The 23,361-nt window shown below is 53.3% G+C and overlaps 9 protein-coding genes across 9 annotated transcripts; 6 read left to right on the top strand and 3 right to left on the bottom strand.

The window, feature by feature from the left end:
* Window positions 1-30: 30 nt before the first annotated feature.
* Window positions 31-2,876, bottom strand: RNR1 (ribonucleotide-diphosphate reductase subunit rnr1; the record flags this gene model as incomplete). The annotated part of the gene is made up of 3 exons (XM_049390035.1): window positions 31-2,592; window positions 2,643-2,800; window positions 2,858-2,876. The coding sequence occupies 3 exons, from the start codon at window positions 2,874-2,876 to the stop codon at window positions 31-33; spliced, it is 2,739 nt and encodes a 912-aa protein (XP_049242335.1).
* A 346-nt stretch (window positions 2,877-3,222) lies between these two features.
* On the top strand, window positions 3,223-4,034 carry J4E84_007451 (uncharacterized protein; the record flags this gene model as incomplete). Its single annotated transcript, XM_049390034.1, has 2 exons — window positions 3,223-3,438; window positions 3,486-4,034. 2 exons carry the CDS (start codon window positions 3,223-3,225, stop codon window positions 4,032-4,034), a joined length of 765 nt encoding a protein of 254 aa, XP_049242334.1.
* A 421-nt stretch (window positions 4,035-4,455) lies between these two features.
* Window positions 4,456-5,266, top strand: J4E84_007450 (uncharacterized protein; the record flags this gene model as incomplete). Its single annotated transcript, XM_049390033.1, has 2 exons — window positions 4,456-4,505; window positions 4,558-5,266. 2 exons carry the CDS (start codon window positions 4,456-4,458, stop codon window positions 5,264-5,266), a joined length of 759 nt encoding a protein of 252 aa, XP_049242333.1.
* Window positions 5,267-6,725: 1,459 nt separating this feature from the next.
* J4E84_007449 (uncharacterized protein) lies at window positions 6,726-7,352 on the top strand (the record flags this gene model as incomplete). The annotated part of the gene is made up of 3 exons (XM_049390032.1): window positions 6,726-6,741; window positions 6,857-7,161; window positions 7,218-7,352. The coding sequence occupies 3 exons, from the start codon at window positions 6,726-6,728 to the stop codon at window positions 7,350-7,352; spliced, it is 456 nt and encodes a 151-aa protein (XP_049242332.1).
* A 1,410-nt stretch (window positions 7,353-8,762) lies between these two features.
* Window positions 8,763-9,494, bottom strand: J4E84_007448 (uncharacterized protein; the record flags this gene model as incomplete). Its single annotated transcript, XM_049390031.1, has 1 exon — window positions 8,763-9,494. One exon carries the CDS (start codon window positions 9,492-9,494, stop codon window positions 8,763-8,765), a length of 732 nt encoding a protein of 243 aa, XP_049242331.1.
* Window positions 9,495-12,207: 2,713 nt separating this feature from the next.
* On the bottom strand, window positions 12,208-13,025 carry J4E84_007447 (uncharacterized protein; the record flags this gene model as incomplete). Its single annotated transcript, XM_049390030.1, has 2 exons — window positions 12,208-12,365; window positions 12,422-13,025. 2 exons carry the CDS (start codon window positions 13,023-13,025, stop codon window positions 12,208-12,210), a joined length of 762 nt encoding a protein of 253 aa, XP_049242330.1.
* A 2,481-nt stretch (window positions 13,026-15,506) lies between these two features.
* Window positions 15,507-15,791, top strand: J4E84_007446 (uncharacterized protein; the record flags this gene model as incomplete). Its single annotated transcript, XM_049390029.1, has 1 exon — window positions 15,507-15,791. The coding sequence occupies one exon, from the start codon at window positions 15,507-15,509 to the stop codon at window positions 15,789-15,791; it is 285 nt and encodes a 94-aa protein (XP_049242329.1).
* A 519-nt stretch (window positions 15,792-16,310) lies between these two features.
* J4E84_007445 (uncharacterized protein) lies at window positions 16,311-18,197 on the top strand (the record flags this gene model as incomplete). Its single annotated transcript, XM_049390028.1, has 1 exon — window positions 16,311-18,197. One exon carries the CDS (start codon window positions 16,311-16,313, stop codon window positions 18,195-18,197), a length of 1,887 nt encoding a protein of 628 aa, XP_049242328.1.
* A 4,177-nt stretch (window positions 18,198-22,374) lies between these two features.
* J4E84_007444 (uncharacterized protein) lies at window positions 22,375-23,278 on the top strand (the record flags this gene model as incomplete). The annotated part of the gene is made up of 2 exons (XM_049390027.1): window positions 22,375-22,530; window positions 22,961-23,278. The coding sequence occupies 2 exons, from the start codon at window positions 22,375-22,377 to the stop codon at window positions 23,276-23,278; spliced, it is 474 nt and encodes a 157-aa protein (XP_049242327.1).
* Between the last annotated feature and the right edge of the window lie 83 nt (window positions 23,279-23,361).

Here is a 23,361-nt window from a genome sequence, read left to right as displayed (position 1 = left end):
AACCCGCCCTGCAAGTGTACATTGCAGTGCTTAGCCACTGCACATGACGCAGGACTCAGGGTTCTCTATCGAGCAAGCAAGGGCGGCTTCAGCATAGATGTCACCATCCCGGTCCTCGCTGTCATCCTTGGAGTCCTCATCTTGTTTATCCTTCCTGGTGATCTCCTCGTCCGGCTTGACGGCTGCATCAGCAGCTACCATCTTTGGGCTCGCGCCCTCCTCCACATCGGCCTTGAAAGGCTTGCTTGCGAGAGCGTTGCGGGTCTCTGTGACAGGCGTTGGGGTAGCATCGGGGGTGGCATCTGGGGTGGGAACACCGTTTTCCTCCTCCTTCTTCTCCTCACCATTGGTAGGCTTGGTGGCATACATTGGGCGAGGTGCTGAGGATGGGGTTTGAGAAGCAGTGACAGGCGAGTGTCGGATAGCCTCAGGCTGGAAACCCGGTTGCTTTCGCACCTTGGGCAGAGCACGGGCAACGTTGGTGTCTACGACGTTGAGGGCCTCTTGGTCGACAGTAAACTGGATGGGTGCTGAGGCAGCCATGGTGCGGAGGTAGTACATGCCAGTCTTGAGACCAGCCTTCCAGCCAGCAAAGTGCATGGAAGTGATCTTACCCATGGTAGGCTCCTTCATGTGGATGTTGAGAGATTGGGACTGGTCAATGAATGCACCACGGTCAGCGGCCATCTCAATGATCCTCTTCTGCGAGATCTCCCACACGGTCTTGTAGAGCGTCTTGGTCTCCTCGGGGATGTTGGGAATCCTGGCAATTGAACCGCCATCAGCGATGATACGGTTCTTCATGTTCTCAGACCAGAGGCCCATGTCGACAAGATCCTTGAGCAACCATGGGTTGACGACCTGGAACTCACCCGCGAGCACACGGCGAGAGTAGATGTTGGATGTGTATGGCTCGAAGCACTCGTTGTTGCCCAGAATCTGTGATGTAGACGCAGTTGGCATAGGCGCAATGAGCAAGGAGTTGCGTACACCGTGCTCAGCGATCTTTGCCTTCAAGGCAGCCCAGTCCCAAAGGTCCGTAGGTTCGACACCCCACATGTCATACTGCAGTTGACCCTGAGAGACGGGAGATCCCGGGTAGGTCTCGTAGGGACCAAGTTCCTTTGCAATATCGCATGAGGAAGTGAGGGCAGCGTGGTAGATGGTCTCGAAGATCTGAATATTGAGCTTTCTCGCTTCATTAGACTCGAAAGGCATGCGGAGGGCAAGGAAGGCATCAGCGAGACCCTGGACACCCATACCGATAGGTCGGTGGCGGAAGTTGCTGCGGCGTGCCTCTTCGACTGGGTAGTGGTTGACCTCGATGATCTTGTTCAGGTTGCGGGTGACGACCTGTGTAACTTCGTGGAGCTTCTTGAAGTCAAACTCGCCACGCTTGTAGTCGACGAAGGAAGGCAGGGCAAGAGAAGCCAAGTTGCAGACGGCAACCTCATCAGGAGCAGTGTACTCGACGATTTCGGTGCACAGGTTGGAGCTGCGGATGGTACCGAGGTTCTTCTGGTTGCTCTTGCGGTTGCAAGCATCCTTGTAAAGCATGAAGGGGTTACCAGTCTCGGTCTGAGCCTCAAGGATGGCGTACCAGAGCTTCTGGGCGCGGACAGTCTCACGACCCTTGTTCTGCTTCTCGTAGCTCTCGTACAGAGCCTCAAACTCATCACCATAGACATCGGCAAGGCCGGGGCACTCGTTGGGGCACATGAGTGTCCAGTTTCCATTGTCTTGGACACGCTTCATGAACAGGTCGGGAATCCATAGAGCGTAGAAAAGGTCACGAGCACGGACCTCCTCTTTGCCGTGGTTCTTGCGCAGGTCGAGGAAGCCGAAGACGTCGGCGTGCCACGGCTCGAGGTAGATGGCGAAAGCACCGGGACGCTTGTTGCCACCTTGGTCGACATAGCGAGCAGTGTTGTTGTACACACGGAGCATAGGGATGAGACCGTTGGATGTTCCGTTGGTGCCACCAATGTATGAGCCAGTGGCACGAATGCGGTGGACGTTGAGACCAATACCGCCGGCAGTCTTGGAGATCAACGCACATGTCTTGAGTGTGTCGTAGATACCGTCAATGCTGTCCTCCTTCATGTCGATGAGGAAGCATGACGACATTTGTGGCGATGGTGTACCCGCGTTGAACAGTGTCGGCGAGGCGTGTGTGAAGTACTTTTGAGACATGTAGTCGTAGGTCTCGATGGCCTTCTCAATGTCGGCTCCATGAATACCGACAGCGACACGCATAAGCATGTGTTGTGGGCGCTCGGCGACCTTGCCGTTGATGCGGAGGAGATATGAGCGCTCAAGCGTCTTGAAGCCGAAGAACTGGTAGTTGAAGTCGCGGTCGTAGACTATAGCCGAGTTGAGCTCGTCGGCGTTGTCCATGATGATCTTGTAGATGTAATCAGAGATCATGGGTTGGCGGGTGTTGTTCTTGGGGTTGACATAGTTGTACAGCTCTTCTACAACTACAGAGAATTGCTTCTGTGTCTGTTTGTGAAGATTTGATACGGCGATACGCGCAGCGAGGATGGCGTAGTCGGGATGTGTGGTGGTCATGTACGCTGCTGTCTCAGCGGCCTGTCGTCTGTTAGCCACTGGAAAGACATTGAACTCATCGAAAGCCGTACCAAGTCGTCTAGCTGGACGGTGTTGACACCCTGGTAGACACCAGAAATGACCTTCATGGTGATGGCGGCGGGGTCAACATGGTCTGGATCGAGGCCGTAACACAGCCTTGAGACTCGTGCTGTGATCTTGTCGAACTGCACGCGTTCCTTGCGTCCATCTGAAGTCAATCGTTAGTGGTGAAGATTTGAGGCGGTGAAGGCAAAGCAGTACATACCACGCTTGAGGACGAACATGTTGAATTAAAAAAGTAGTTGGGGTATCTGTGTGGGTATCGTGAAGAGGGTGTATTGAGGAGAGTGCAGGAGTGAGGGGTGGGTGGACGCAGGGACACTTATAACGCGTAAAGAGAAGAAACGCGTCCCGTCGCGTTGCTTGGGTCACGGATCCGTTTAGTGCTAAAGTGGCTGCTTGCATAAGCAGAGAGCAGGCGTGGCAGGGATGTGGAGTCGGGGAAGCGACCGCCGATGCCCGAACTTTTCGCGGGCGACAGTATCGCGGCGTGCAAGAGGCTGAGGTAGTGCAGCAACATCAAGACTCCCTCCACGCCCTTCCCGGCCTATACAGAACCAATTGCCCGTCATGGCAGGCGGTCACATGAAATATCGCCACCTCAGTCGGTCGTCGTCGCATCGTCAAGCGCTCCTGCGCAACCTCGTCACATCGCTCTTCAAGCACGAAACCATAGCGACAACATGGCACAAGGCGAAGGAGGCACAGCGGTTAGCGGAGAAGCTGATTACCCTCGGCAAGAAGAACACCGAGGCGACGCGGCGGAGGGCGACACAGATCTTCTATGTACGAACCCCAATGGCGTATCCAAGAGCGCGTATTGATAATATTAGGAACCAAATGAAATGGTACCCAAGCTATTCGGCCCCATAAGAGAGCGCTACGAATCCAGACCCGGGGGCTACACCCGAGTCCTCCGCGTCGAGCCCATGAAAGAAGACCAAGCCGAATCCGCCATCCTCGAACTCGTAGACGGACCAAGAGACATGCGCTTCGCCATGACCGCAAAGACACTAGCGAGGAGACCGGCAAATCTAGGCCTGACCCCAGGAATCACAACGCACGTCAAGAAGGTCACACAATTCCGCAAGGACGGCGTAGATGGCTTGCGGGATATGGTTGAGAGGTTACGGATACTACACTCCACAGGTCTGGACAAGAGGACATTGCCCGCGCCTAAGAAGGTATACCCAGAGATTGAGATGAAGAGGACCATGCATTACCCTGAGGAGGTGGATATGGGCAAGGCCCCGAACAAGGTCGTTGGACCAGCAAAGCAGAAGTACATGGTAGAAAGGAGCCGAAGGTTACAGCAAGAGAAGGAGGAGCGCACAAGGGCGCATAAGGAGAAGATGGAGAAGATGAAGAAGGTCAAGGCGTGAGATGTCACCTTGAAAGCGAGGGCGCCATCCTGCGAAGCCTCTGTAGCAAATGTGTAAATGTACAACAAACAGACGTTCAATACGACTTCCACGCGGATTGATCAAGCGACTTTCGAGCAAGCTTTGTGACGCAGTGTACGTCTCTGAAATAGGGCGGGTGATCAAAGTCCCATAGGAAACTCAGTGCAACTGCCTCACCCCGTTTGTAATTTGCTCGTACACGCGCTCGAGATGCCGAGGTGACCCAGATCTCGAAGTCTGATGTGTCGTAGTGAAGGATCCCCTCACTGGGCTTAACGCCGCAGTGACCACGACATCAACTCCAAGACGAGGCTGCCTAGGGATATATAAAGCCGACTTTCGCGCGCTTGTCTGCCCCCTCTCTCCTTTATCCTCTATACACCATCTACTCAGTAAAAACATGTCGGCCAGTAACCAGCAACAGCAACCCCAGACACAGCCGCGTATATCGTAAGTCGTTATACCCGACTTCCAGTAAAACCCAAGATACTAACCTCGATAGAGCACCTAACACCACTATGGCTGAGATCATTGTTGGACCCAAGGCAAAACGCTTCACTGTGCAGCTCAATCGCATCGTCTACTACTCGCCCTTCTTCCTCGCTGCCCTAACAGGACCCTTTAAGGAAGCCAAAGACAAAGTCGTCACCCTACCCGACACTGAGGCGAACATCTTTGAGCTATTCGTCCACTGGCTGTACCATCAACGCTTTCCTACACAGGGGGACTCTCCCCGACTACTCGCGCTTTACAGCGGCGGCGACAGATACCCATACTTCGAATCCGCTAGGCTGATGAGACTCTACGTGTTCTCCGATAAGTACAACATCCCTAAGCTGAACCGAGATTGCCTGGATGCGCTCTTCGAGCATGTCGGCGATAGCGATGGATATAAACTGCCGGATCTAAACGACGTTGCCTACGCGGTCAAGAACTTGAACGATGAGGATCCGCTTCTTCGCATGATTGTCGACGGCTTCTGCTACTACGGTAACAGTGTCTGCTGGGAGACTGACCAGATCCAGAAGTTGCCGCTTCCTTTCATAGCACGGTTGATGAGACATATGAGCGACTTTCGCGATTATGGTATGGAAGACGTTAAGGAGCCTGAATTATGCGACTATCATGGTCATGCATCGAGTGAGGAGAGGGAGGCGTGCGAGAATAGGAGAGAGATGGAGGAGCAGGCGAGGGAGATGATACAGGATTGAGGATCGAGAGAAGCTTTGGTGGGTTCTTGGAAATGACGATCGAATAAGCTGGAGTTGCAAGGTGCTTTATAGCATGGAGGTCTACTTGGCGAGAGTAATAACTTGGAGTATCGGAGTTGATCGACTATTTTTTGTATTTCGAATTGGTGGGTAATGGTACATCGACGAAGGAAAGGCCTATTTGGCGAGGGTATTCGGACGCGTTGTTCTTTGAAACGCAAGCTGGACTGCTTTTCATAGAATTTACACACTTGTAAAAACCCCATTCTGATAGTCGACGACAATTGCCTTCTCAAGTGCCGATGCTGCCGCCTCTTTGAACGTCTTGTGGACTGGATCATCATTGACGTAGTAATCACGATCTTCGATAGAATGGAACTGCAGGACAAAAGCGTGGCTGATGCCGTTCTGTTCGAGAAGGTCAGACTGTTGACGATCTCCAAACTTCGATCGGCGCGGAATACCTGCAGATTCTCAGTCGAGATATCCTTCCCTCCCGAGATCGAAACAATGTACGGCCTGAGCGTAGCTGGATGTATGCATGTTTTCTTCAGCCCAAAGAATTGCGCAATCACCTAAGAAGTGGTCTCAGCGTCGCTCATCAGCGTGGGTCTTGCGCGCGTCTGACCTCCTTGACAGCGAATTTGCTGGTGCCGTCTTTGAACTGGAACAACACGATATGCGTGGTGTAGGGTATGACTGGCCCATACGGGCCGAAGAAGTACTCGGCGAGCGAGTGTCCCACCGTCCGCGAGAAAAGTATGAGGCCTGTCGCGAGAAGCAGGCAAACAACGAGGCCGAAGGCCTTCTTTGGTATCATCATGCCGCTAGGAGATAGCTCCGTGGAGCGCGTGAAGTAGGCAGTGGTTCAATGCAAAAGCAAATCTATGCGCGCACTTTGCTGCAAGACTGCAGCGGAAGCGCATTGGCAGAGGTACGACAAGGATAGAGGGAAAATCATCCCCCTCCCCGACGCAAAGGCAAGGTGTACCTGTCGACGAACCGAGGGGGATGCGAGCGCTAAATCCTGGAAGCACACAACCCGCAGCCGCAAATTGCTGGCAGATGGGGTAGTGGGTCCGAGCTCCCTGCTCACTCCACTTCGCAAGTGACGTACCTGAGTGAGAGACGCGCGAAGGAAGCACGTCGAAGGTCGAAAAGCCAGTCTTTGGCCGTGCTGTGCCCATGCTAAAGTTGCTATGGCGTACAGTCCAGGCCCGCACGAGGGCAAGTGGATGCGGCTTGCATCAATTGGGACGGGCTGAGCCAGGTTCTGGCTCGATTGTCCACGATTGAGTGGGGCCTTGGCACCTACGTCATACGAATGTCAGGTGCAGGCCCTCGCTGCGGCTGCGACTACAAAAGAGCTCGTCTTCCTGGTCTCCTGCAAACCATCACCACAAGCAAACTCACTTTACTCTCCCCATAACCTCATCCCAAACCACACATAACCATCACAATGGCCTCCCTACACTGTAAGTATACACTCACCACGCATTCAAGCTACTGCCCGCACTTGCACGAGCAATTGCGCACTATATGACAGCTTGAGCATCGCAATTGAAGAGTTTGACTAACAACTCATCTCAGACCTCCCTCCCGTCAAGCCCTCTGCCATCGCCCTCGGCACGGCCTTCAACCACGCCGTCTCCCTCGCCGTCCTCGGCCCCGTCTTCGGTGACGCATACCGCCGCGCACAGCAGGCCAACTCCAAGGAGGAGTACTTCCACAGCAAGGAGGCCGCTACCGCCGCCGCATCGTGGGGTAGCTCCGTCCTCGGCTCTGGTATCCAGGCCTACGGTGTCGGTGCTCTGATCAACGCTACCGGAACTCTCACCTACAAGGGTGCTGCTTACCTCGGCTCCCTGATCTTCTTCGCCTCCGCCGCTCCCTCCGTACGTCATCCCACGTGTCAACCAAATTCCACAAACATCCACTAACACGTGAACAGATTGTCTCCCAGGTCGTCACTGAGAAGCGCCCCATGGACACCATCGCCATTGGTGCTCTTGCCCGCGTCCTCGAGACCGTCGGTCTCAGCATGTTCCTCACCTACTGGGGAACCCGCACCAACCCCTTCGACTAAGCGTCTCGCCCCATAACGGCAGAGGAGTTTAGGGATTCTCATCTTTGGCGGTTTAGATTGATGCTACAGTCAGCGAATGATGCAGATGATATGAGCTAGCAAAAAGCTTGATAAAGGGCTTGCTTACTTTACGATGTAATATACCTCAATGAAGGAAATAATTCATGCAGTCGTCTTGATTATGCAATTGTGATGTTGTCTTGTTGGTGCTTTCATCAATGTGCTTGAAGGTCACAAACATGCATGAAATAACGTACCTGAGTCTTGGTGCTGTTAGCACCTATCCTGACATACGATTATTGCTCGGTCTCATTCTTCGACGTGCCATGTGTCTTTCTTTGGAACTCGCTACGTGCATGGAGACGTTAATATATTCTAGCACAACCTTCATCATTCCCACATACTCGCATGACATGATAACAGAACCTAGAAGGATCTTAGTGACCGAAGACAAGCTGTGATGCAAATCATCTATTCAACTTGCTTTACACAGCATTGACGACATTGACGACATAAACTTTTGTCCCGCTACGAAGGCGTGATAGTGATGTCGAAGCATGACAACTATGACGTTGAACAGCTTGATGCCATGAGCTACCTACAAGTCTCCTCGAATACCTCACCTAGATATCTTCGCTACCTGCAGCTGCAAAGACGACCAAGGCTTGTTTATCAAGACCGCAGGTGTGGATTGCATCGAGAAGAGTATGTATGCTTGCATGGGTATCGTTATGTTGGGAGCGGAGTCTAGTGGATGCCTCTACCGGTAACAAAGAAGGGATTGTAGCCAAGATGAGTGTAGTGCAAGCACGGCTAGTAAGACGCTTCCGGTGTCTGCGGTGATGTCAGTTGTTAGATTTGTGACGATATGTTTTACTGTAGTTTTAGAAAAAAACGCTGTCTACTAAACACGAACGAAGAACTGGTTGTGTTGGAGTTCGAAAGATTGTGATTTACGCGCAAAGGTCTTGCTTCATACAAGAGGACGAGATGGAACAAATCTTTTGTAGATAGTAGTCTTTCCTTAGGGATGTTGTATTGATGCTGTCGACTTGCTACCTGTGTGACTACCGATTCCTTTGACATAGGATCTGTCGTACCGTGATTGCGGTATTTCGGTGCACTCCTGGTATATGGACAGCAGCTGATAATTCCTTCGGTATTGGTCCTGCTTGTGACACTGAGAAGAGCGATAATTTGTGGCAGTCTGTGCTGTGATTTCAGCATGAAGCAGACACCCCATCGACCGGAACTCATTATCTGAGAAGACATCCAGATGCGGCCGCGATGCTGAATTACCGTTTCGAACGACGGATGCAAGATCCACATAATCGCCATCTTCTCGGTGTCAACCGCTCATGGTCCTCCGTAGCTTTTCCTCATCTTGCAATCTCATTGCGCTTTCACACCTCACCCCCTCCCCGCCGCGTCCAACAACCCCGACACAGTCGTAACCCTATACCCCCTCCTCTTCAACACGGGCAACACCTTCCTCAACATCGGCGCCGTCCACCCCCTCCGATCATGACAAATAACAATACTGCCCTCCCTCACCATACTCAGCACATGCCTCGCATTAACCGCCGGGTGGGCAATCTGCGGATCATGAGGATACACACTACCCAGCACCATCTGGTACCCCATCTCCTTAATCTGCGCCCTCATCCTCGTGCTGAAGAATCCCGAGCCAGGACGGAAGTAACGTGGCGGATGCGGTTTCCCGACTGCGTCGTAGGTGCCGTTGATGTAGCCTTCTACTTGGGTTACTTCTGCGGTGAGGGTCGAGGGGCTGAGAGAACGAGATGGCTCGTCGTGCATGGCGTGGTTTCCAAGTTCCATGCCGCTTTCCACGAGAGCCTCGAGTGCTTCTTGTCTTCCTGGGACCTGGCCTCCGATGACGAAGAACGTTGCGTGCGCATCGTATTCCTCTAATACTTGCAAAATCTCTTTCGTGTACTCCGACGGCGCATCGTCGATTGTCAAAGCAATGACTTTCTCTCCTCCCGTTGTTTTCGCCAAAGGCACGTGCCAAAGCACATCGGGCCACCTCCGCTGAAAATACCGTATCAACGCATTCGGCGGCTTATAAATGACGTAAAAAGGCAGCACAAAAGCCACCATCACAAACAGCAGGAAGAACATGGTGTACATGCGTCGACGGCGCTTCGCTCGCGTTGTCGGCAGGCGGAAGAGGCGCAGCGGAAGGCGGGGCATGGTATGCCGGTGTACAATGGGATTTGAGGATCGCGATCTTTCATCGTAGGGAATGCGGCGCGAGATTGGAGGAAGTCATGTGGGGTTGGGTATTTAGGGTGGGTGTTGGGGATGCGCGTTGGTGGTTGCGTTGCGTGGGTGAGGCTTGCTCGGGTTGGGTTGTGGATCAAAGGGGTTAGGGGCTCATGCAGGGTTGTGACATCGGGTTTAGCGCAGACACGTGCGGGCGTGGTTTGGAAGAAAATCGCGGTCCGTGAATTTTTCTCTCTCTCCTCTACAGCTACGCTCGCGCACGATGCGCAGTATCTTCGGCAGCACGTCGCACAGGATTGACGCGTGTACGTCGTGTATGCTGGGCATGGCGCGCATCATTGCCTACGATGAGGTGCTTATGTCGTTTCCAGAGTTTGAAACGACTGAGGTCCACCAGGATATACGCGCCCGCGAACCTCACCCGTACTCTTCCGTACATCACGATTTTCAAAATTTGTAGAATCAGGAACCAATTTGTCACGCTTGCTCGAACAGCTACAACTTCGATACAAGCCCTCTAAGAATGTTCCAAGAACGACCCCGTGAGCGTTTAATTGACCTGGCTGCCTTGCTATGTGGCTACTCGGGTCTCATTGCGTTCATACATTCCTTGTTCAACCACGTTGCCTTGCGTTGTTTTACGAGGATGCTGTGCTATTTGGAAGCATCTGGAATGTCGGCTTCCGGCAGCACTACGGCTGTCGAGACGTGTTGAGCGGTTGTTATATGGGTCTACCGGTGCCCTTACCCGTCGACATGATGATACGGACACCGCGTACTCTCTGCCCTTGTAACGACGGGGAAGCCTTGGCGGTATTTACGGACGACAGCGGGGAAAGTTATAGGGATAGCGGCACTTGAAATCAGCCTCATGCATTTCTCGAAAGGGTATCCTGGGACGTGCAAGAACGCCTCACATTATCTTAGCATTTCCATATTGACTCTGGATGACTGATCTCATCTCCGTATATTCCGTATATTACCAATCTGGTAGATGGTCGACGGCATTGTCTTGACCCGTATACGGCGACCAAGAAGTGATCATCGATAGATGAATCACTGCTTACCTATTTGGGACTTTCTCCGCGTACTTGCGATGTGACGGCTTAGCTACATCTTTAAGCTTTTAGCTCCCGTCAATGCTGTTGTACCGTTGAGACACATCATCTCCGCGACGCCTCAATTCGGCAGTTGGTCACAATTGCAGGTTCGCGGCTGATGCCTTGTCGGCGGCACGAAGCGAGGCTGCCATCGTTGTCAAAATACAGAGTGGATGCTTGTAACGCGTTTCATCGGAAACAAGTTACCGCAGTGTGCGTATTGGCATCACATCGTGATCAAAGATTTTGATGTGATGAGCGTCGACGCGCGTGCAGCCTTCCTCCGGAGCATGTATTTGGTCATCTTGGTCAACCTTCGGTCGAATAAGTCGATAGTTTGGGCTTCAGAAAATCGAGAGCGACATATAAGACTGATGTACATATAAGCCTCGAGGCCCATCGTACGATTATGATGGATGCCAAGTATGGAGAAGACTAATCGCTGCCAGAGCAGCACATGGTTCACATGGTTTATCGATTAGGAGACTGCAAGGTTTCGAAAAGATGCCCCCGAGACTAAAAGATACATCGGTGTGAACGGCTTCAGGGTACGAATTGGGTAAGCGAGTATATTTAGAGTGTAGGGGAAATCCCGAAGGTAGGGAAACTTTCCACACAAGAAGGCCCGATGCGCAATAGGGATAGTCCAACGAGGTGGAACTTGGTGACTGGGTAAAGCTCGGATGAGAACACCATGTCCCATGCGGCAAAACTCTGCAACTTGGGCGAAGATTTGCAGTCTTGATACCGCGTTCCGGGAAAGCTCAAAGATGAAGTCCGATATACGGTGAAGGTCCGAAGGTCCGAAGTCGATGGTAGTTCGGCTTGGTATTGCTACTACTATTCCCAACGTTCAGGGCCGGCAACAGCGATAAGATGGGTGCGGTCGAGAATAAGGCCACGCTCCCCTGCACGCCTTGTATGTTGTGCATAACATTACGGCTCCTGTTCGCACGGCTGGTACCCTCGTGAGCACAGGGAGCTCCTTGTGTAAGCGCGGTTTTGCCAACGATTGAAGTTCTTCTAGCAACATTCCCAGCAGCGGGGTTATTGCGCTAGGTTTGAGCACAATCTGCGGAGAGCACTCCGCGGCTCGTCTGGACCGACAAGGTTTGGCGAGCGATCGTGGGGGAGGCCTGAAACGCTCCCTGTCCTGAGGTGCCGTCCTCGGCATTGGAGAGTAGACGCGCGGGAATGAATGGAAGGAGTCAAAGTCAAGAGAACCACCACATGGGTTCGCTGTACAGGAGAATGTATTGAAGGAGGATTAGAGTGTATCGGTGATTGCTGTCTAATGTCAAGACATGCCGCTGCAAGGACCGAGAATATACATTGCGGTCAACGTCAAGAGACGCTAGATATGCTGGTGCGCTACTAGTAGAATGTAACAGAGGTGCTCGTCTGACATGCGTATCCTACAGGTGTATGTTGTTACAAAGTCGTAATGCATGAATGTACAAGGAGTGGTTTCGATGGCCCGTGGGCGGGTGGTGAAAGTCTGTTCGCAATTAGACTGGCGGCGTCTTGGGCTTTCTCTTGCCGATGTTGTAGCCCCAGCTCCTTAGTGTTTTGACCACCTTGGGGAGGACGGCTGCGGTAAGTGGCACGCGGAAGAAGATCAGGGATTTGTGGACGAGGTAGGCTAGGCCGAGCTGTGACCAGATGGCTGTGGTGATGGTGGTTAGTAATTTATATAGCACCAGAGGTAGAGGGCTTGCGTACATGCGTTTGACCCTCCGTCGTGTCCTACAGCCTTTCCAGCCTCAACGTAGCCTTCCCTCGCGGTGGCCTCGGCAGTGGTCTCGTCGGCTTCAGCTGTTGCTGGTTGCTTGCCAGCGTCTGGAATGACGAGGCGGACGACGCTCCATAGCGCATTTTTCAGCACATGCTCGTAGTGGCCTATCCTGTCCGTGCCCAGTAACCGCACTGCCATGAAGCAGAGGGGGAAGTCGATGAGGGACAGTCCCAGGTACACGCCCACCGCCGTCCAGCCATATTCGCGAGAAAGCTTCTTGAGGCGCTGCGATACCGAGGGCGCAGGTTCGGGACTGCCAAGGTGTGGCGTGGGGTTGTGCGACTGGACGGGAGGTTTGTCGCTCTTGAAGCGCAGCGAGCGGAAGCGGCGGCCGAGGGCAGATCGTTGGTAGCGGAAGAGCAGCAGGGCGCCGTGGTGCAGCGACTTGCTTCCTAGGCTGGGCCGGGCGGCAGGTTGGGCAGAGGTGAAGAAGTTGCGGAGGAAGGGCGCCGATGGGCGTGAGGCGGCACCTCTGGCGGCACCGCTAAACGGCAGCGTGCCAGGCCACAGACGGGCGACTCGTGGCTTCATGGCATGGACGATCGGAGATGGGCAGGGCAGGTGAATCGGCTTTCACGTGGGGCGGTGTGGTCGACTCAGGCTCGTTGTCGCACTCTCAAAACCTCGCCAAAGCTACCGCCGTTGGTGCATCGTCACCATTGCCATATAATTTAGTCAGGGTCCGTCCATCGGATCATGGTAATCCCGCCCCCCGACAGACTCACCGTCGCCGCACGAGGGCCCATGGCGCCATGCACCGCGCGCGCATGCACTCTTCCTAACGCGATTGCCGACTCTGCTTTACCCGTAGATACCACACGCAGTCGTTGTAGTAGTAATCGCTGCCCGGAGCATACCGTCGGCGACGGGCATCATCCATACACCTCGTGGTTCTCGTCTCGAAGCAGAAGGACGACGCACAACATCCCGCCGTGGACGCGCTAGAAAGAAGAAGCCAGAGTTTACCGAGTCACTGACCGAAATGTCGCTGCCTCAACCCTCGTGTCATTGTCGTGGCCATGTCGCATGTCGGATCCTACCGATGATATGTCACGCCGCGCACTGATGGCGTGAAGCAGCCCTGGTGGAGCAGCCGCTCAACAGTTTCGCCCATCTCTGCCAGAACTGTCTCATTTCCTGAACGCCTTCAGTTTCTACACGGCGAACTGACCCTGCCGTTCGTCCAAAGCCAGCACCCCGGGGTCGTGTCGTGCGCACAATCTCAGAGTTGCCTGACAGAAGCGTCAGCCTGCATTAGCCCAACCGTGGCCAAGAGCTTCCTCGGGGAGTCTCGAAGCGTGTTTCCTGCAAACATCTGTTGCAGTCCATGACCAGAAGGGCATAGCGAGAAGCCCCCTTGCGGGCGGAACATGGGCACCACTTGCAGCAGCGCGCCCGACTCCTTCGCCGTCGCTTGGCCAGCAACATCAGTGTGATGTCTCGCAAGCGCGCCGGTCATTTGCAGTCCCAAAAGCCCGTCGAGCACGCCCGAAGTGTGGCGCAACTAGGCCGCCGCCTGCCAGCCGGCATCACACTCGAGATGCATCGCGCCAGCATGGACCTCCATGGCGTGCCGGATTGCATTTCACGCGTCGTATTTACTGTGCATCTTGAATTCTAAATTGCGGGGTCACCACGCGTAGCTTTATTATCGACCGTGCGGGTCCAGCTCTCTCTGTATGCGAACCTGTTCGCTGGTACCGAAAGCGCAGGAGTAGTGGAACAGGAGTGCCCTCCGTTACAGAAGTCCAGTCAATACAATCGTTTCACAACCCACTCTCCTCGCAACCGCATGCCATTATCCCGTCGCCTCGCCTCGCATGGGGTGATTCTGGGTGGGCGGTGGGTGGGGCTGATCATCCTTGGGTATGACAACTGCCTGCATCTACATGGTCGAGCGTCTGCTCAAGGGCGTTGGCATCTCGCGGACGCATCCGGCCTCTAACAGTCTCCAACGTTTTACATTAGCCTGATTCGATCTGACAAGGTTCCACACATGGTTCCGCTGCGCTGCAGTCGCCGACTCGTCCTGATGCCTGGCGACGCGTTTGCAATTCCCGGCGCCACTCCCACTGCCGAACTGCATCACGACATCGCCAACCTGCGCCGACTGTTGTATAGTATGCTCATCTGCTTTAGTGGGCGTTCACCCGTCATTAACTGGCTCGCCCTTTCCTTTTCGTCCAACTCTCTAGCCGACATTCCTGCAGCACGGCTCGGCGCCTGGCTGCGAGCGCCTGGGAAGGTTTGCAAGTTGATCCTTTAAAGTTTTCGGCGTTCCCACAACCCTGCAACCGCACCAGTCTCAAACTTTGAGCTTTGGGTACTGAGCTGACGAGTGATGGAGACCACTATTCATCTACCTGGCCTTAACATCGTCCTCTTGCCGCCGCATTAGCCCCTTGATTGGCCCGTGGTCACGAGCGTTCCTCTGCCCTCTGACGTCCCAAAGCACCGGACAAGGGCTCCTCTTCGAACGGCGCCAGCGTCGTCTGTCCCCCCTGCTAGCTCGGCTGGACTCTGGAGTTGATCGCCATGCCCTTGCAAAAGCTCGGCGCCGTTTGTGACTTCCTGGCGGACCAGGGCCCTGGTCTCTCACATTATTCGGCGGGATGATACTGTGCTTTCGTGTTACACCCATTCCTTCGCTTCACAACTTGACAGCGCCCAAAACGGCACGCTCCCGGAGCCAACTGTTTGAGGCTTCGACTAAGCTCTTACCCTGCGCTGCTGCATGAGTTGTTGTTCAGGATCTGCCTGTTTCTCCACGTGGGTTCGTCTCATTCTCAACTTGCCTATTAATATGCCTTCGTATATAGACTACCTGTCCGCACTACTTCCTCACCTATTCTGCACCGTGTCTCACTACCCGTCACCGCTCTCTTGACATTATCTTCGACTCCCACGCTCCTTATCTTGTCAACACTACTACTATACTACTATCAGCCGTCGCTCCTTCCTCTCTCGTTTAGCCTCATCACCAACCAATATATCCTGCATTACACAGCAACCATGGGTGGTAACACGGAATATATAGCAGGCCACGGCTACCTCTCTCTTGGCCAGGCTGTTCACGTTGCTCAAAACAGTGACGGAGGCGTTGACCAGCAACTTGCCCAATTCCTCGAGAAACGCCTTGCCGTGGTCTGGTCAAAACTCAACGCTCAACCACAATCCTACATCCTCCCGCCAGACGAATTTGCGCTCATGAACTACTATCGCACACGATTCGGAGATAACGAAATAGTTCGCAACGCTACTAAGAGATTCTGGGACAATCACAAAGGCGGCCAATAAGAGCTTGCCGGAAACAACTGCTCTCGTTCTCATACGGCGGGGATCCACGGAATTAGCAAAGCACGGAACGGCAAAGCAACAACGATCTACCTCCGAACCACCTTTACAAGCCTTCGCCCACAACACCTACTTTCCGCAACCTTCCGCCGCATATTGAATGAGGCAACAGCTGCATTTTTGAATTGACGATGTAAGTCTCGCCTACTTGTCACCAACTACATCACGTACTGACTCTCATCAGCTGGCTATCGCATCGTCATCGACTTTCTTATTTGGCGTTCATCGGTGTACCAAGATACCTGGACTTCCGCAAGATACCTCTCCAACGGAGTAACGGCGTTTTTCACAGCAAACCGCTACTGATCGGTTGCTAAAATGGCGTTTAGCGTGTGCGATTGGAAGCGCAAGAGCGATGGAATTCATGCAAGGCGTAACGGCGAACTATTAGAATTGGCATCACCTATGGGAGCGGTACCCAACAACGGACGACTGTGTCTCGTAACTCTGCTCTTAATACTAATGACGCTATCTCAATCTACTTCCGCTTTACTCACGACTACCCCGCTTGCGCAACCCTACCCCCAGACCGTGTCCTTGAGAAACCGTGCTACGAACGAATCATCTCTGCTAGAATGCCTACAGGTTGCGCCACCAGTCCTGAGTCCAGTTGATGCATGCCAGCAGACCTTGATGGTCCATACATTTGCCTCCTCGTACGGACAGCCATTCGTGGGACAATTCAACCCGCCGGAGTGCAGCTTCAACAGGGTTACCTTCAACTTTACCGTTACCTCTGCCGGCCGGCAGTTTGACCGACTCGGTGTGATGTTCCTTGATGATACCGAAGTGTTCCGGACTTCCACTGCCGAGCCAACACAAGCCGGCATAATATGGACATATGTCAAGGACATGAGCAGCTACCAATCTCTTTTTAAGACGCCACAAAAGATAATCTTCGACCTCGGTAATATCGTCGACGATACATACACCGGCTCCTGGTACACCACGCTGACCGCAACCTTCTTTACCGCCGACGATGCTATCGAGCCCGCAGATGTCATCATCCCAATCTCGGCACGGAAGTCGGGTCAAGATGCATCCAGCGTATTCGTCGTACCGGAGACAAGAGCAGTCAACAGCGTTGTGCTTCCGCAGAACGCGAAGAAGGCGGCCTTCTCCATCTCCGCATGTGGCCAGGCTGCTGAGGAGTTCTGGTGGAGCAACGTCTTGTCATCAGACAACAACGCCTTCGGCAACGACACAACGCTATACGGTCACTCGGCCTTCCGAGAACTTCGTCTTCTCATCGACGGATCATTGGCTGGAGTCGGCTGGCCCTTTCCCGTCATCTTCACCGGTGGCGTTGTTCCTGGCTTTTGGAGGCCCATCGTAGGCATCGATGCATTCGATCTACGAGAAGACGAAATCGACATCACTCCGTTCATACCATTGCTCAGCGACGGTCAGCCCCATAGCTTCGAGATTCAGGTTGTCGGCGTCGATGATGATGGTCGTGGGAATGGGAACTTTACGACAGCCATCGAATCGAACTGGGTCGTTACTGGGAAGATATTCGTTTGGCTTGACGCTGGCAACAACGCTATCACAGGACCCGCGCCTACCACTGTTACGACTTCCAGTATCGTACTACACTCGTCGAAACGCGGATACTCGAACAGCAGCGCAGGCATAGTCCTGGACTACTCTATCCAAGTCACTCGCAATCTAGAAATTCAATCCACGTTCGACACGCCCGCAGGTTCAAAAGCAGTTACCTGGACCCAGAAGCTCACCTACTCCAACGTTGGAACTCTCAGCAACGGCGGTAACGACCAGATCGTACGTCAGTCGACAACAGGCACACATACAGCATCCACAGATTATTCCAAAAGCTTCGAATACCCTCTATGGGTGCAATCGTCCTACAACGCACCATCAGGCGGCAACGTCAGCATCAACGCAAGCATGTCGCGAAGCAAAAACGTGCATCAACAAGGCGACCTAGCCTTCCCAAACGACTGGAAGACATTCGACTACACGCGTCTACGCTCGACGCCATACAGCAACCAAACCTTCCTGGGGTCAGACGTGGACAACTGGCAAAATGGCACAGCATCCTACCTGTCGGTGCCCGCACTGAAAAAGTCCTTCGGATCAGGCAGCACAGAGCAGCGCCTCACACTCAGCGGTGTAGGCACCGCATCACAAGACGCAGCATCCCAGCAACTCTACCAAAGGCACATTGCCGCCACCAACGACTCGGTCGTGTATGACGACGAGAGCTTTGGGCGTCAACTGCGAGGCCAGAGCAGGTATGCCGCTCCCAGCCTGCCGGGCGCGCCAGACGTCGCGCATGAGTATGCGGCTGCAGGCGTTAGAGCGATGCTAGGAAGGGGGCCAGCGTAGGCGAGCGACTGCGAAGCATGATGAGGTGGTGGTGGAGGTGGATCTGCATTGGGACGAAAGGAAGGTTTACCGGTATCTGCACGACATGTGTCGAGCGACGCGATGGATGGCTGGATGGATGGGGCACTACAGGCATGGGCATCTTAACAGTCTGTGGGACTTTAGGTGGTGCGTACTAGCTGTCAAGATTCGCTTTTGGGACAAAGCAAGCGAAGTGGAGGGATGTGGTGGGTGGCCTTTTGTGGAGGTTGACTATATTCGTTGCACTGCATTTATTCTCCGTTATCGCACTGCATGCGGTTTCTCGACGTTGATGTTGGCTCTCACGACATATGCGCTGTCAGTCTTGTTTCGGTATCGTTTGGCGAGACAGCATGATCAAATCTCAATGCACTGCACTGCACTCGCATTCTCTTCCAACAACGCGAACGCGGTGTTCTCATAATACCCATACCATGCAATGAGCCGTCCAATCCAGCTTAGGCGCCAGGGAACAACGGCCTTGGTTCCCAGCGCAACGGTAGTCGCAATACGAGTCGCGTGGTATAACACCACCTGCACCTCATCTCGCCATCAACGTCTTGGCTTCCCAGCCACCAAGTCCCACAGCATAAACTTTGCAAATAGTCATGAGGGCGAAGAAATACTGATCGTCCTATGATACCCTCAGTACAGCCATTCCCAGCTAAAAGCGAAAAAGATTTCGCTTGCAGCTATCCATCTTGGCTAACTACTCGATAGTTCGCTTTCATGCCGCTTCCGCCCCGCCTCACCCTATCCTATATCACCTTTCGCTGCTAATAACTTCCCGCCTAGCTTCCCTTACCCGAATGTATCATCCAGTACCCCACGCCGATCCACATAGAACGTCGACCAGGAGCCAGGATTTGTATTTTCCATCCACCCTTGGTTCTTGCGGCTTTTCACATCATGGGTCTTCCTTGAGCGCGCTAATGTCGCCATCTCCGAAGCGGTTTGCAGGTGCCGTCGTGATGTGGGGAGGGGGGGAAAAGAGACGGTAAAAGCACACCAGTGACCGGATATCGTCTGTTCCGCTCGAGGCGCGCCATCATAGTCTCGATCTTATATGCCCTAGCTTGTCTTAACGGCGGCCTCAAACTTAATCGTAACGTTGAGTGGGCAGGCAAAGCGGTCGGTACAGCTGTCCGAAGCAGAATATCGAGATCCCTTGCGTATATGACAACAGCAAATTTTTTGTTTTTGCCATTTTGAAATAGGCAATATTCGCAATGCCTTCATGTTGTCAAGGCTATCATGCAAAAGAGTTGTTGGTGATACAGCGCGCTTAGGTCACGTTGGGTTGGAGAATCCAGTCCCTTTTAGCCGACGGGCTTTCGTTAACGCGCGCTCCCGCGGGGCGCCTTGGAGCGGGAGATTTGCAGTCGATCTGTGCGTACGCTGCGTCTCCTCGTGGCAAGCCTGAAACGTCGGTAATGCACCGTGAACTGTGGTTTTCGCCTGGGGATTGTCTACTTGGTGCAAGAGAAATCTCGCGCGATGCCTCATTCCAAGGTTTGTAAGGGAGGAAAGGAATATCGCTAAACCAACACAGCACACTACGGCTAATGGTGCATCACTAATTAAAGAAAGATGCGAATGCGAGCAGTTCGTCTCGGATGCGCATTTAGGGTTTGTAAAAGGAACGCCCTTTGCAGGTCGGGGGTTTGAGGCTGTCTGCCGCGGACACCGTCTTGCGAAGAGAGTCTTTCCGACCCCTGGAGGTACCTAGGCAGATCCACTGTGTTGGAAAATTACGTTCCCTTTCCTGGGAACCGTTAGCGATTGGTCGCTGGGAATGAGCGCTACAATGAGAAAGACATTCATCACACCAATATCACGTCGAGTGTAGCGCGTGCTGCCGTGTGTTCCAGCCTTATCCGCCCCATAGTATTCATACATAGCTGCGAGTCATGGTGGTCGTTATGAAACGCTCCACCACTCATTTTCCTTTTTCGTTCCAGCTTACTGGTGCTGTTATGGGTCCACACATGACGCAAGGATGGTGCACACTTCTTTCCCGAAGGTCGTAAAGTAAGTTCAGAGATTATCGCTGACAGCCGTGGTGCTGTGGTTCTCATCTATCTGTAACACAATAGGTATCCCAGTTTTGGAAGCCTGGCGCGATCCCCGTATGCGGACGTGTGACTGACAGGCCGGGGTGAGTGCTTCGCCTGCATCAATTCCAATGTGTGACGAGTGGTAGCGTTGGTGATGGTCAAGCGAGATCCATGGATGGCAGACGGTGATGTTGTGCACTAGAGCAGTGGACGCCGTTTCGCGGGCTGGGAGATGCCGCAATTCGCTTTCGGGGGCCGCGGACTAGCGCTACTGATGCCGGTAGTGGTGTGCTGTGAAGTATTGAATATTGACAAATTCTTTCGAAGATGGAGCCCTGCCTGGATTCACCGGTTTGGTGTTGTGATATGTTGTCACACCTCAATGGAAGATAGTGTGGGACGCCTTGGTTCGAGAAACACACCACAACACTCCAAGGTCCCTCATGGTAGCCTATCACCAGACCTGCGGCGACATCCTCAGGCCGCCATCTTGTGGCTGTGAGCCGTTCGCCCGTTGAACTTCGTATTCGAACTTTGTTTGAGCCACACACCCACGCGCGCAAGCATGGCTAGTCCTGTACGACATTTGACGTCTGCTGTGCCGTTCATCGGTGTGGTAAACCTTCGGTGGGCGCGACGCGCCGATGTGAACGCCTCTAACTTTGTCTCAACAACCCATGCATGACAACGGTGGGCTGATGGTTCCTTCATCAAGTGGATCAATGTGACTAGATGGCGATCAGGTCAACATTGAGCTCGTTCTCCGCGTTCCCGAGGGTGGCTGCCACCAAACTTGCCTGTAACCGATGTTCGTGGTTGTCTGAGGCAGAGTCTGGGTCGCGCATAGATGTGGGCTGTAAAAAGGCCCGGATAACCCCATCCTATGTCAAGACCGATTTTGTGATTCCGGTCATTTTTCCGGACTAGGTACCTATCGAACGATCGTTGACGATAGAACCGAGGTACTTCCGTGAACGATTATGCCCACACGTCATCATGAGAAATCCGCATCCGACGTCCCAACACAATTCACGGAAGTCTTTCAAGCAAGGTGTAAGGCGTGGTCGCATCCAAGATGGATACTTTTCCATGAACCAGCGGGGTCTGGGGAGAAGCGACGCGAAGGAGGGGCTAATGTGTGGATCCGGGGCAGTGTCGCGTGCCTGTGACTCGTCGAGATAGATGCGCCTTCCTCATTGACGAGTGGCGCCTATGGCTGGGCTTTCGAGTGCTTTCCATCATATCTTCATGTCATCGTCACCGACTCCCAACCCTCCATGAACACCTCATGAAGCATTATGGTCCAGCCGCTCTTTCCTGCGTTTCCTCAAGACGATGATAAGCCCGCGCAGCGTCTCAGCGAGCACGAAACCGAGGCCGAATCCTCACTTAAACCCGGCGATAAAACCGATGAGGCGCTAAGCGTTCATCGCGGGGCAATTCGTGTACCTTCTCCGAATCCGTCGCTCATATCGATAGACGATGCGAATGTTGTGCGACTTGGTCGGAATCCAGACTTTGCTCCTGTATACCATGAAGAATATGCTTCACGTTCATCCGCTCCTCCGCGGACTCTCAAAGAGAAGATTGACTCTTTTTGGACGACGAACAAAGGTTTAGCCTACGTCTTGCTCGCTCAGTTCTTCGGGAACCTGATGAACGTTACCACGAGAATATTGGAAATGGAAGGAAACAGCGGTAGGCAGATGCTCGTGTAATTTTATACGCTTGTGCTGACCTAGATGGTAGGTAATGGCTACCATCCATTTCAGATCTTGTTCGCTAGGATGAGTATCACCACAGCATGTGCTTTATTCTACATGTGGTATCGCAAGATAGAGCACTTTCCATTCGGTATGAAGGAAGTGCGCTCGTTGCTGGTAGCTCGAGGATTGTTTGGCTTCTTTGGAGTCTTTGGCATGTACTGTAAGTCATACTGCCTCGCTGATGGACCCATATGGGTGCGGTAACTTGTCTAAGCTCGTCCGATATTGGATCGCGTCTGAAGGCTCTTGCTACTCCGTTGCTGTGATGAGGTCCACAGTACATCATATGGGTCCTTTCAATTTGACAAAGTGCTGACCATCCTAGATTCGCTAATGTACCTGCCTCTGGCCGATGCCACCGTCATCACATTCCTCTCACCATCGCTCGCTTGCTGGGCGTGCTCATACTTCATCAACGAACCGTTCACTAGGATGGAGCAAATAGCTGCGTACATCTCGCTCTTCGGCGTCGTCCTGATCGCAAGACCCGTTTCGTTATTCTCGGCACTATCGCATTCCAGCGACCTTGTCCCTCCTGCCTCCGGGGGCTCAGACGCTATCCCGTCAAACGTCACTGCGACTTCGCCCGATCGTCTCGCTGCGGACTACGATGATGTGACACCCACGCAACGAGCAGCAGCAGTAGGGGTCGCGATGTTGGGTGTGATAGGATCAACAGGAGCATACACTACGATTCGATGGATCGGTAAGCGCGCGCATCCGCTCATATCTGTTACCTACTTCGCAACATGGTGCACAATTGTTAGTATGGTGGCAATGGCTTTTATGCCAGGCGTCGGCTTTCTACTCCCCAAAGGTGTGAAAGATTGGTCTTATCTGCTCTTTCTGGGTATCTGTGGATTCGTCATGGTAAGTCCGGTCTACAATCTCGCGTCGCGCACCTATTAACGTGACATAGCAATTCCTCCTCGCCGCCGGCCTGCAATACGAGAAATCCTCTCGTGCAACGAATATGCTCTACATGCAGATGTTCTTTGCGCTTGGTTTCGACAAGTTGATCTGGGGCACTACGCCGAGTGCCTTATCCATTGTTGGGTCGTCGCTCATCCTGGGTTCGGCTATATATGTCGCTATGAACAAGGAGGAGCCGAAGAAGGCCCTTGAGCCAATGGGTAGAGGAGACAGCGAGGAAGAAAGAGGGTTGATGTCGCCAGTCCTTAACGCCGAAAGAAGAGATGATGAGGACGCTGACATACAGATGCGACCGCTGAGATGATGTTCTGACGCATGCATTTGGCGTTCACCATAACCGCCGATAAGATTGGGATATAGATTGCTTGACTACTTTGCATGAATATA

The sequence above is a fragment of the Alternaria hordeiaustralica genome (assembly GCF_023758085.1).
Source record: "Alternaria hordeiaustralica strain BMP 2776 chromosome Unknown scaffold_16, whole genome shotgun sequence".
In the NCBI taxonomy this organism is placed as follows: domain Eukaryota; kingdom Fungi; phylum Ascomycota; class Dothideomycetes; order Pleosporales; family Pleosporaceae; genus Alternaria; species Alternaria hordeiaustralica.
The sequence above is the reverse complement of the archived record's forward strand: the minus strand, read 5'-3'. Positions and strand labels throughout refer to the sequence as shown.